Consider the following 12,500-nt stretch of genomic DNA (forward strand, 5'->3'; position numbering starts at 1 on the left):
AAAACAATTGTATAATAAATTATGCATAATTATGGTACAAATACAAGTAACAATTATATTTTTATATTTTTTAAATATCAATGTATGTATATGGTATGCAGTTAAAAATGGAGAAACTAATTTTTTGTCATTTATTTCATAATTCAATTTTTTTATGTGAATAATATCACTTATTCACTCATATTTTTCATAAATACATTTTTAGTTTTTTTTATTTACTCATAGTTTTCATAAATACATTATTACCAAACAGACTGATTTTCTGTCTTACTTACTTTTTAATAAATGGGCAAAAGTACCAGTCCGGCAGAAATGTTAAAATCAGGCGACATTACGACATTACCTCTGATGGTCTCCATGTCACTTGGAGTCATTTTTTTCACCTGGTGGTACCTTAGGTACAGGAAAGAGAAGGAGGCAAATGTTAAGCCACTAAAAATGCAGTCCATCGAAATTGAGGTTTTCGAAGTTTTTGTTTTTTTTTAGTAATATTTTATTTAGTTTTTTTTTAGTTTTTTCATTTTTGGTGAGTGATTTAGTTTTTTTAGTGGCTTATCTGTTATCTCAAATTTTAGTGTATTAGTTGATGTTTTTGTTTAAGAAGTAAATGTTTAAAATGAGATTTATTAAAAATTTTGGTGTACTTTTTGCTATTTTTGTTTGTGTTTAACGTTTTTGTGAGGCTTTATTTTTTAAACAAACAAGCAAACAAGTATATTGATGAATAAACAAATAAATGAATGAACAAATAAATCTATTAATAAACATTGAATAAATTATGTTAATTACCCTAGCCTGGTGTTCGTTGCTGTGCTACATCAAAAGATGGAAAATTGGTGAAAATCTTTTATGACGATGTGCTAACTGTTCATGATGCATTCCTCAGAGGCATGAGAGTTTCCAGTAAGATTTTTCTTATCAATGTTTTTTTTCTGTGCTTTTTATTTGTTTCTATAAATTTTGTTATTTAGTGTTTTTCATTTTATTAAATTGATTAGGTCAAATAGTTGAATTCTCGATTAGACTAATGTAGTAGATAGCATAGTTTAATATTAATAATGCATCATATGGATACATGAATGTTGTGTTTTTCAGATATTCTGGCCTAGCTAATCAACTTTAATTTATTATTTAATTGACAGATAATGGGCCATTTTTAGGCCACAGATGTCGCTTTACCAAACAATACGTTTGGCAAACTTACGAAGAGGTAGCTACTTGTAGTTAATTAATTAATGATAATAATTAATTACATTTCATATGCTAAATAATGTAGTTATATTTTTCCTCATAGATATTTGAGTTGTGTCAAGATTTTGGTTCAGCTCTGATATACAAAGGCCTGAAGCCTGAAGATTCCACTGTCATTGGCATATACAGTCACAACTGTGTTGAGGTCTGCTGCTGATGATGCTGCTGCTGCATGTATTTGTGTGGTGCGAGTTTGTGTGGTGCTGCTATTGTGTTTGTGCTTTATTCATTTGCTTGTTGGGTCAGACATTTTAGGGTTCCTTTTGTCAGTCAGTTTATTCATTTTTTCTACTCCTATATTTTTCATTCATCTATTACTTCATTCTATTGTTTATTCGTCTATTTTTTTATTCATTCATTCATTTATTCATTCATTCATTCAGTGGAACATAACATCAGAAACATGCTCTATGTTTAGTATGGCTCTGGTTCCTCTGTATGACACTTTGGGACCTGAAGCCTGCCAGTATATCATTAACCAAAGTATGTATGTGTGTCTCTGTGTGCTCGCGCGTCTTTGTTTGTCTGTATCTTAATGTCTGTGTGTTTTTGTGAGGGTGTGTTCATGGAAAATTCTCCGTCTACTTAACTTAATTTACACACGTATTTCTGTACAATGTAAATGTAAGCAATTGTATAAACTCAGACACAAACATATGATTAATAGCTAATTAATTATACATGCATATGATAATTTTGAATAAATTATGTAAATATCCATATCCACACGCCTCCCAAACCAAATGACCACGAATTGCAGCCGAGATGACGACAGTAGTCTGCGAAGGATGGCTAAAAGCGAACCTGATCCTGAACGGTTTGAAGCAGGCCGAATCACGGACTGCCACTCCCCTGAAAAGATTAATAATAATCACTAATAAGGATTTTCATATGAGCCTGAAGGACTCTGTCAGAGTTTCAAAACACTTTTCCAGTTCCCCTGATTTGGCTAACTTTGCAGACGCTGATTCTCTGTCGAAGAATGTTCTGGAGACGGCCGAGAAGTTCGGCGTCGAGATTGTTTCTTTCATCGAGATGTTGGTTAGTTAGTTGGTGAAAGCTTGTGTGGGAATGTTGGAGCGTGTGTGTTTAAGTTTGGCGTGTTTTTGTTGTTGTTGTGTGTGTGTGTGTTCTTATTTGGCTTGTCTATTGATAATTAATTAACTTCTTTTCCTCCTCAAAACTCCAGCAAATTGGCTTGAGGAATAGAGTTGATCTTGTTGTTAGTAGCTATTGTGTATTTTTTTCATCTATGCTACCATCATCTTCATCATCATTGTCATCATCGTCCTCATCATTATCATCATCATTGTCAACATCGTCATCAGCACCTTCAACATCGTCGTCATCATCATCATCATCATCATTATTTTAATCATCATCATTTAGCCTCCAACACCCAGTACAATAAATCTGATTTCATATACAAGTGGAACTACAGGTTATTATTATTATTATTATTATTATTATTATTATTATTAAAAGTGTTATTGTTATTATTATTATTATTTATCATCATCATCATCATTTTAGGCGATCCAAAAGGCGTTGTCTTAACGCATGAAGCTGTAATTTGCAATATATCTGGTCTGCTTGCTTATGATCAACATCATAAAGTCAGTTGGTTACTCGATTAATTGGTTGATTGATTAATTGATTGATTGATTGGTTGGTTGGTTGGTTGGTTGGTTGATTGATGAATGAATGAATGAATGAATGAATGAATGAATGAATGAATGAATGAATGAATGAATGAATGAATGAATGAGCGGAGGAATGAATTGATTTCAAAAACATTTTTTTATTTAACTTAAATTCATATGCATGTGAACATGAATGAAATGCAAATTTGCATTATGTTTAAAACAACGTACACTCTTGAAGTATAAAAATTAATGAATATGAATATGATATAAAATGAATATACATAAATATATAAATAAATGTTTGTATCTTATTTATTTAATACAAACTAAGTAAACTATGAACATAAATATACAAAGGCATTATTTTTAGACGTGTATACAAACATGTCTGCATACAAACGTATGCACTCACACACACACACACACGTACACACACACACACGCAAACACACAAACAAACACATACAAACATCAACCTACATACATACAAATATACAAACAAACAAAATGTGTATGAAACTCTCGCTCTGATTCGTCTCTCAAAAAGCAAATTACTAACAATGAATCTAAGCTGTTTCCGAAGTGCGGTGATTTTCATCTATCCTATCTTCCTGCTGCCCACGGGTTCGAAAGGATGAATCAGGTGTGTGTCTGTGTGTGTTTGTGTGTGCGAGTGCGTGTGCGTGTTTGTGTTTGTGTGTGTGCGTGTTTGTGTGTGTGTGTGTGTTTGTTTGTGTGTTTATGTGTGAGTGTGTGTTTTCGGCGTGTTATTGGTGTGTTTCGGCGTGTTTCTTCACCATGACCATCATCTGCACCACCACCATGGCCATCTCCATCTCCAGATCATCCTGATGATAAATGGGGGCCAAATTGGCTTCAGCAGTGGGGACATCCTCCTACTATTGGATGACATTGCAGCCCTCAGGCCAACCATCTTCATGTGCGTGCCCCGTGTCCTCAATAGGGTGTACGAGAAGGTATCTACGATGGCGGTGGTGGTGATGATGGTAGTGATGATGATGGTAAGGATGGTAGTGATGATGATGGTGATGTTGATGACAATGGTGATGATAAGGGTGATGGTGAGGATGACGATAATGATGATGAGGATGGCGATGATGATGATGACGATAACGATGCTGCTGATGATGATGGTGATGTTAATCTCTTCTTTTTCTTCTTTTTGAAAGGTCATGTCAAATTTAGAGAACAAACCAATCAAGAGGTGGCTGTTCAACTTTGGCATGCAGAGGAAGTTGAACTTGTTAAAAAGGTCAGGGATCATCATTTTATTATAATTAATTATTATTATTATTATAATTATATTATTTTTATTGTTGTTGTTGTTTTTGTTGTTAGGGGCATCATAACGAAGAATACAATTTGGGATAAACTAATGTTTCACAAAATTCAAACTCTATTTGGCGGGCGTCTAGAGGTTGGTTGGTTGCTTGGATGATTGATTTTGACTGACCGTTTGTTATTCCTTCACTCATTTACTCATTCACTCACTTATTCATCTATTCATTCATTCATTCATTCATTTATTCATTCACTCATTCTACTCAAGGTCTGCATATCCGGCTCGGCTCCTCTTTCAGATGTTGTCATGGATTTTTGCAGAGGCACTTTTGGCTGTTTCGTTAGTGTTGCTGCTACTGCTGCCGTTGTGGCGGCTGCTGTTGTGACGGCTGTTGTTGTGGTGGTGGTGGCGACAGCTGCTGTTGTTGCTACTGTTGTTGTTTTTGTTGTTGTTGCGGCTGTTGTTGTTTTTGCTGTTGTTGTTGCTACTGTTGTTGTAGTTCTGCTGTTGATCATGGCGGCGATGATATTTTCGTTGTCTCCATTGTCGCCATCATCATTGTTGTTGTTATTTATTGTTGTGGTTATCACCGTCAACAACTCAACAACAACAACAGCAAAAACAACAACAATAATAATAATAACAAATAATAATAATAACAACAACAAATAATAATAATAAGGTATACGAGGGCTACGGCCAGACTGAGCTGTGTGCCGCTACAATGCTAACGCTGCCTTATGAACATGACACAGGTTATTATTATTATTATCATTATAATTATTATTATTATTATTATAATTATTACTATTATTAATTATTTCTGTTATTATTATTTATTTTTATTATTTTTATTATAGGTGCATCTCGTTGTTTTAATTTGTTGCGATTTTAAATGGGGAATAATTAATTGAAGCTGTAATATTAACAAGCAGTTTTAGCATACAACAATAAGAGTAATAATAATAATAAATAATAATAATAAATAATAATAATAATAATAAATAATAATAATTAATAATAATAATAATAATTAATAATAATAATAATAATAAACAGTTGTTGTTGGTCCGCCACTGCCTAACTGTCACATAAAGCTGATAGACATTCCAGATCTCGACTATAAGGCCATCAATAACATGGGGGAGGTTATGATAATGATCGTTGTGTTTGTTGTTGCAGTTGTAGTTCCTGTTGCTGTCTGTCTATCTGTCAATTAATCAATCAATCAATCATTCATTCATTCAATCAATCACTTAATCAATAAACCAACCATTCAATTATTCAACCAGTCAGCCAGCTATTTAAAAACTAAACACGCAACCAACCGACCTAAACGGTCAACCAGTCAACCAACCGACCAACCAATCAAAGATAAAACATACAAACCCACCAACCAATCAGATTTGTATAAAAAGTTTCTGTAGAATGCGTGAATACTTCAAGGAACCAATCAAAACGAGGGAAACACTTGATGAAGATAGCTACATTCATACAGGGGATGTTGGAATGTGGCTACCTGTATGTTGTTTTTTATTGTTTTGTATGTTTTCTTGTATCTTTTTAAATTGTATTTTTCTGTATTACTCTGTGTTTTTGTATGTTTGGTATTGTTTTATACAATTTCTGTACTTGGTGTTTTTTTGTGTGATTTTTGTAATGTCTTGTATGTTGTTTCTAATGTTTCGTTTTGTTTGCTTTGTTCTCCACGTTGAATTGTATGTTTTTGTATAGTTTTGTATGCTTTTTGTATCTTTTTATACGTTTATTTGTATGCTTTTTTGTTGTACTGCTTTGTTTCTTCATACATCAATTGTCTTCTATCCTATTGCGTTTTTGTAGTTTTATGTCAGTGGCTGTAGTACCGACAACAGCAGTAGTGCTAGAAGTAGTAGTAGCTGTATTAGTGTTAGAAGTAGAAGTATTGGCAGCTTTAGTAGTAGCAGCGGCGGCTGCAGTAGTAGTAGTAGTAGTAGTAGCAGTAGTGGTTGTACTTATTTTTGTGTTAATGTAGTAATAGTATAGTAATTTAAATTCTAGATATGTTAATGAGTATTGATTTTTTGGTTTCCAATTCACATCATACTGCGTATGTTTGTTTGTTTGTGTGTGTGTGTGTCTGTCTGTTGCTGTGTGTGTGTGGCTGTGTCGTGTGTTTGTGTGTGTGTGTGTGTGTGTGAAAATAACTATCTACCAATCAATCACTATCTATCAATTAATTAACCCATTAAATTAACCCATTTAATTAACCCATTTATTTGACCTAATTAATTAATTAATTAATTAATTTCCAGAATGGCAACTTGAGGATAATTGACAGACGAAAGCACGTTTTCAAGCTGGCTCAAGGTGAGTATGTGGCTCCCGAGAAAATTGAAAACATTTACGCCATGAGCCCTCTCATATGTCAGGTCTTTGTCGACGGTAATAGCTTGCAGGTACTCGTCTGTGTATCTTTTGTATATCTCTTGTGTATCATTTTGTATCTTTTGTGTACCATTTGTGTCGTATGTGATTGGTAAGTTTTGTTGGCTTCTTCTTTGCCTTGCTTTGTGCGTGCTGTTGGTGTTTTTTTTGTATGATTTGTGTTTTTGTATGTTTGTGTTGTATGTGCGTGGATTGGTTTGTATGCTCTCATCCGGTATTCTTTGTATGTATGTATATTTGTTTGTTTGGTATGTTTGATGTGTTTGTATCTGGTATGTTTGTTGTATTTGTATTTGATATGTTTTGTATGTTGTGTGTATTTGCGTCTGTTCTGGCAGTTCTGCCCGCTAGCAGTAGTCGTGCCTGATGAAGATGCATTGAAGAGATTGGCTGAGAGGGACAGCAGAACTTCTAAGACCATCTGCCCCATTAAGATCTGTAATATGGAGCAGTTCTGCAAGAATGAGGTTTCCTTTTTAGCCCCCCATCTCTCTCTCTCTCTCTCTCTCTCTTTCTCTTTCTTCCCCCATCTCTCTCTCATTTTTACTCTTTCTCTCCATTCCTCTCTATTTATTTCTCGCTCTCTCTTTCAATGAAGAATGAATAAAGATGTAAAAATTGTAATATAGGAGATCAGAAAAATGATTCATGCGGACATGTTGCAGAGGGGCAAGAAAGCTGGCCTGAAGGGATTTGAACAGGTTTATATTTCTTACTTTTAAATTCAATTTTTTATTCTTAACTATTAACTAAATTTAAATATTAACTAAATTTAAATATCAACTAAATATTACAAAAATCACACTTTCTTTAGAGTAATATTACATTGTAAGGATTACATCAGAACGTTTACGTTAAGACAATTACATCGCATTGAACTATATTGACAGTATAAGAAAATTTATAATTCATTAATCGTTGGTAATAAAGTTCTGCGAATTCATTAATTGTAAAAGAAATACAGAAAAAACTCAAAATGGAAGATAAACATACATGCACACACATGTTCAAACACACACTCACAAACAAGCTCACACACACACAACACATACTCTTTCCTTTCTCTCTCTCTCTCTCTCTCTCTCACACACACACAATACATACTCTCTCATTTCTCTCTCTCTCTCTCACACACGCACACAAACAGGTAAAAGATATCCATCTTCACCCTGAAAAGTTTTCCATTGAGAATGGCCTACTGACTCCGACGATGAAGACCAAGAGGCCCATCTTGAGGAAGAAGTTTCAAAATATTTTTGTTGAGATGTACGAAAAACTCAACAGGAACGTCGTCTCGACTAATATTACCACCCATCCGTTGCAGAATTTATAACTGCTATTATCATTAGTTTATTATTATTATTGTTGTTATTTTTGTTACAATTGTTTTCATTTTTATCACTGTTGTTGTTGTTGTTGTCCTTGTTGTAAGAATGAAGAAAGGGTTTTTTTTGGTTTCGTTTTCCTTTTTCTAGAATTTCGGTTTCGGCGGAGAAGAACCTTTTAATTTTATTTCTGTTTTTTTTTAAATTTATAAGTGTTTTGTTTATCTTATTATTTTTATTATTATTGCTATAATTATTATTTTTGTTATTTTTATTTTTCTTATTGTTATCATTGTTGTTGTTGTTGTTTGTGATACATAATACGTACGTGCTTTGTTCGATCGTTTTAACGTGTTAGGAAATAATTTTTTTTGCCGTTGTCATATTAAGGGTAGCTATAATAATAATAATAAATAATAATAATATGATTATTATTAATAATAATTATTATATTATTATTGTTTATATTTTATTTATTATTACGTGATAGTTACTAATTGACCTTTTGGGATTTATACTTTTCGATAGTGACTTCTTTTTGGTTCTTTAACCATTTTTATTTATATATTTATTTGTTAATTAATTAATCAGTTAATCGATTAATTAATTAGTTGAATTGACTATTTTTTTTGTTGGTTTATTTATTTAAAAATCAATTCTCAATAGATAATTGTATTCGTAGTAGTTGCACTACTGTTGAAGTATATATCTTTTTGTATGTTTACAGATTCTTTAAGAGCTAATTCTCACCGCTCTATTACCCACCACTACTACCACTAATTACTTACTGAATGTATTTTCACATTTATATGTAATTATAGGTTAATTCAAAATACGTTTAGATGATATATATCTGAATAGGTAACCAACCATCCGATCAAAAGCGAGTTTATTATTATTCATGCTGTATTATTTACTCTCTTATTATGATTCTTATTTTGTTGTTTTGTAGTTTAGTTATAAACATTCCAATATCCACACATATATTCTCGTTTGTCTTTGCATCCACTTAACATGTAATTATAGGTTAGTTCAAGTTTTTTTTTTTATAAATTTTACAACCTACTTTCTTGGTATTCTTTTACTGGGGCCATACATTGTAGGTGCAAATCTCATTTTAAAGCTGTCTTCATGACTGATGTGTAATTTATTAATCTTAATTGATTCAAAGCTGGTGGAACTCTATGTTCTCTAGATTGAACTGACGATATAGGCTAGATTTAAAAACTCATATTACATACATACATACACACACATTATCTTAACAAAAATTTTGGTTCATATACATTTTTATATATATATAGGCAAGTTTACTTACGTAGAAATAATTTCCCGCTAATTCATTCACTAATCATCACAGTTAAATCACAACGTATATTATTGCTAAAAGTAATTATACTAATACATTAACATCATTGCTAATTAGTTAGTACTGTTTAATGTCACATCACATATATTTACTGGTATGCCAGACTAGTTATATATATATACAAAATGTATGTATATATAGTCTTATACATTCTCTGTACACATACATTTGCGTTATATACCACCTGCATACATATATATATACATATTTACATGTTATGTACGAATGCTACAATGTTTCAGTTTATTTTCCAAGAACTTTTCTCGCCATATATAAATGTTGCTACATAAAAAATGATTACATTTTAAAAATCAGTCGCTATATATATATATATATATACAAATTACGTACCTATATACGTACATAAGTCCCATTTGTACCCTAAATCAAATTTTCTTCTACAAGGTGAACATTCGTCTATTAAATGTATTGTTTTGTGTAGTTTACGAATACACTATTTATCGTATTTTTCTAAAATAAATTTGTGGAAAATTGTAATTTATGTTTTAATATATTTAAAATGAAAACAACACAAACAAACAAAAAACTTTTTTCTTCATTTTTCTTACTTTTCAAAATTCCATATCTCGCCAACTATTAGACAACAATCAGTTGGCCAAATATAATTAATAACTGACATCAACATATTGTTTGCAGCAATCTATCTCTTCATATTTTCAACTATTAAAAGCACTACTGCCATCTACCTGGCGGTGACAGAAACTTGCCAGACTCTGATAAGCTTATCTGTGTAACCAGCAAACAGTGTCTGGCCATCAGCAGACCAGGCCAGGGACAGGCAATCAGGAGATTTTGAGGTGTTGATCAGTTCAGGTTTCAACTCATCTACCACCACTTTACCTTCCAAATCCTAAAAAATACGTGATTTAATTACAGATAATTATTATAAATAATAATAATTATTATTAACGAAGTACGTAGAGAAACAAGAAGCATTTAAAATTAGTTCTAGTAGTAAGGACACAGACCAAGCAAATTTAAAATATTTGGTCAATCAAAAAATCCCCTTCCAGCCAATCAATCTTCTTACTCACTCAATCAACCAACCAATCCAACTTCTTATCTGTCAACCAACCAACCAACCAATAAATGTACCTCATCCATTTGCCAGCCAGCCAATCAACTAACCCAAATCTTAATGCTAGGTCCAGTGGCAGCACAAAGCCAGTATCTGTTGGGACTGAAGCAGAGGGCATTAATGGTGTCGACGCCTCCATCCAATGTATACAAGTGCTTGCCTTCATTCAAATCCCACAACATTGCTTGGCTATCCTGTTAATATTAAATCAATTATAACTATAATATATTTATACATATATCCTATATATATGTGTGTGTGTGTGTGCGTGTAGAGCTATAAGCAAAGAACTAACTCTCAGCAAGAAATACTACAAAGTTAAAATATAGTAATAAGTAAATGTTAAGAAATAACGGTAAATAATCTTAAAAAATTATGAAGCAGTATTAAACACGATGGCAATCAGCATTGCAGGACCTCTTGTACACACGTTGAATATTCATACAATTGTGAATGTAAGTGGTCTCTTATCATCATTCTTGCCATGCAATTAACACTACCTCATACATAATCATTATAAAATATAAGAATAAACAGGATAGGTGATGTAGGATAGAAACTGTGAAGGTGTACATGGAAAGAACAATCAAAGAATAGGAGAGATCATGGAAAGAAGAGAGAGAATGAAAGTCAGACAACTAACTCTTCCGCCAGAAGCGCAGAGAGAACCATCAGGAGATACGGTGACTGTGTTGAGGTAACCGCTGTGACCGTGATGGTTAGTCTTCAGTTTGCAGTTTGTCAGGTTCCACACCTAGGAAAAATCAATTTAATAGGCTAGTTAGTCAGTTAGCCAGTGAATTATGATTGGTCAGTTAGTTGACAAAATTAACCAAACCAAAAAAATAAATAAAAAATAACGGCCACCTTCACAATACGGTCCCAACCACACGAGACAATCAATGGATTTTGTGTATTAGGAGAGAAGCGAACACACGACGTCCATCCAGTGTGGCAATCTTCCTGTTAAAAATAATTATAAATCTATAATTAAATACAATTAATACGAATGGTTATTTATTATGATCCAATACAAATAATCCAATGCAATAACTATTAGTAATATTAATGCAATCAGATGTAATCAACGTAATGTAATCAGAATTGCAGGACCTCTTGTACACATTTTCTATTCATTCATGTAATGTGAATTAAGTGGCCTTCTATCATCATTTTTGTGATTTTATTAAAGGATGGAATTAAACAATCTAACAAATGTGCAAAATCTCTCACCATCAAACCAGGATATCAAATCTAACCTCTCAAATATTAAATTAGATAGAAATCAGAAAATTACAGAAAAATTAGAAAAAAACTAAAACGTCATAATTAATATCCAATAAACTATTTATAAAAAATACAACTCTGTACTAACTTGAATGGTGTACTTGCACACCCCCAATGTGTTCCACAGTTTGATGGTCTTGTCTCTTGACCCTGAAACAATCTGACGATTATCAGCAGAGAAAGCAACACTTAAGACATCCTTTGTGTGGCCGACAAAGCGCCTAGTCGTCTGCCCACTAAAATTTGAAGGACCAGTTTAGCTAAAATAAATTGTCTCTAAATGAAGATGACTAAACTCAAATACTAAACAAACAAGCAAAAAACATATAATTAAAAAATAAAATATAAAGTAAAAATACCAACGTGCTTAAATCCCAAAGACGAAGGGTGCTATCCCATGATCCAGAAAGAGCAAATTGTCCATCAGATGAGAGGACCACATCAGATACAAAATGGCCGTGTCCATGAAGAGCCTTCTGTGGGTATCCATACCTGCCATCATCACGAGTCAGTCTCCAACAGATAAGTTTCTTGTCTGATAATTATTTTTAGTAAATATTAAAAATATTTGAATAACAGATTTGGGTTGTTTATTCTGTTTGCATAAATTTTTTCGCTGATAAGCAACGCATTAAACATTTAAACGATTTATTATTAAAAAGACAATAAAAATGATGAAAAACAGCCATTTTATATATTCCCAAATAATTAACAAACCTCTAGAGGCGGACAAAATCATGTCGGGATAAGTTGGTGTGGTGGCAATCTGGGTGACCCATCCTTCGTGGCCCTG

The 12,500-nt window shown here is 32.7% G+C and overlaps 2 protein-coding genes across 2 annotated transcripts in view; one reads left to right on the forward strand and one right to left on the reverse strand.

Annotated features, from left to right (window-relative positions):
- Positions 1 to 818: 818 nt before the first annotated feature.
- Positions 819 to 8,073, forward strand: HELRODRAFT_114357 (hypothetical protein). The gene is made up of 19 exons (XM_009026507.1): positions 819 to 903; positions 1,143 to 1,210; positions 1,295 to 1,396; positions 1,635 to 1,734; positions 2,012 to 2,271; positions 2,641 to 2,692; positions 2,785 to 2,867; positions 3,469 to 3,540; positions 3,740 to 3,874; positions 4,088 to 4,170; positions 4,257 to 4,335; positions 4,468 to 4,539; positions 4,883 to 4,955; positions 5,260 to 5,348; positions 5,605 to 5,721; positions 6,495 to 6,638; positions 6,966 to 7,094; positions 7,257 to 7,328; positions 7,775 to 8,073. Exons 1-19 carry the CDS (start codon positions 891 to 893, stop codon positions 7,958 to 7,960), a joined length of 1,929 nt encoding a protein of 642 aa, XP_009024755.1. The 5' UTR covers positions 819 to 890; the 3' UTR covers positions 7,961 to 8,073.
- A 149-nt stretch (positions 8,074 to 8,222) lies between these two features.
- The window catches only part of HELRODRAFT_185936 (hypothetical protein), a 4,488-nt gene continuing 210 nt past the window's right edge, over positions 8,223 to 12,500 (reverse strand). The window contains exons 1-9 of the mRNA XM_009026508.1: positions 12,425 to 12,500; positions 12,071 to 12,242; positions 11,796 to 11,943; positions 11,288 to 11,383; positions 11,064 to 11,174; positions 10,471 to 10,614; positions 9,534 to 10,192; positions 8,600 to 9,405; positions 8,223 to 8,574 (exon numbers count right to left, since the gene is read on the reverse strand). The exon at positions 12,425 to 12,500 is cut by the window's right edge and continues 210 nt beyond it. Coding sequence (XP_009024756.1) covers positions 10,025 to 10,192; positions 10,471 to 10,614; positions 11,064 to 11,174; positions 11,288 to 11,383; positions 11,796 to 11,943; positions 12,071 to 12,242; positions 12,425 to 12,500 — 915 coding nt within the window. The 3' untranslated portion in view covers positions 8,223 to 8,574; positions 8,600 to 9,405; positions 9,534 to 10,024. The remainder of the gene's footprint in view (positions 8,575 to 8,599; positions 9,406 to 9,533; positions 10,193 to 10,470; positions 10,615 to 11,063; positions 11,175 to 11,287; positions 11,384 to 11,795; positions 11,944 to 12,070; positions 12,243 to 12,424) is intronic.

Source organism: Helobdella robusta (genome assembly GCF_000326865.2).
Source record: "Helobdella robusta unplaced genomic scaffold HELROscaffold_47, whole genome shotgun sequence".
Taxonomy (NCBI): Eukaryota; Metazoa; Annelida; class Clitellata; order Rhynchobdellida; family Glossiphoniidae; genus Helobdella; species Helobdella robusta.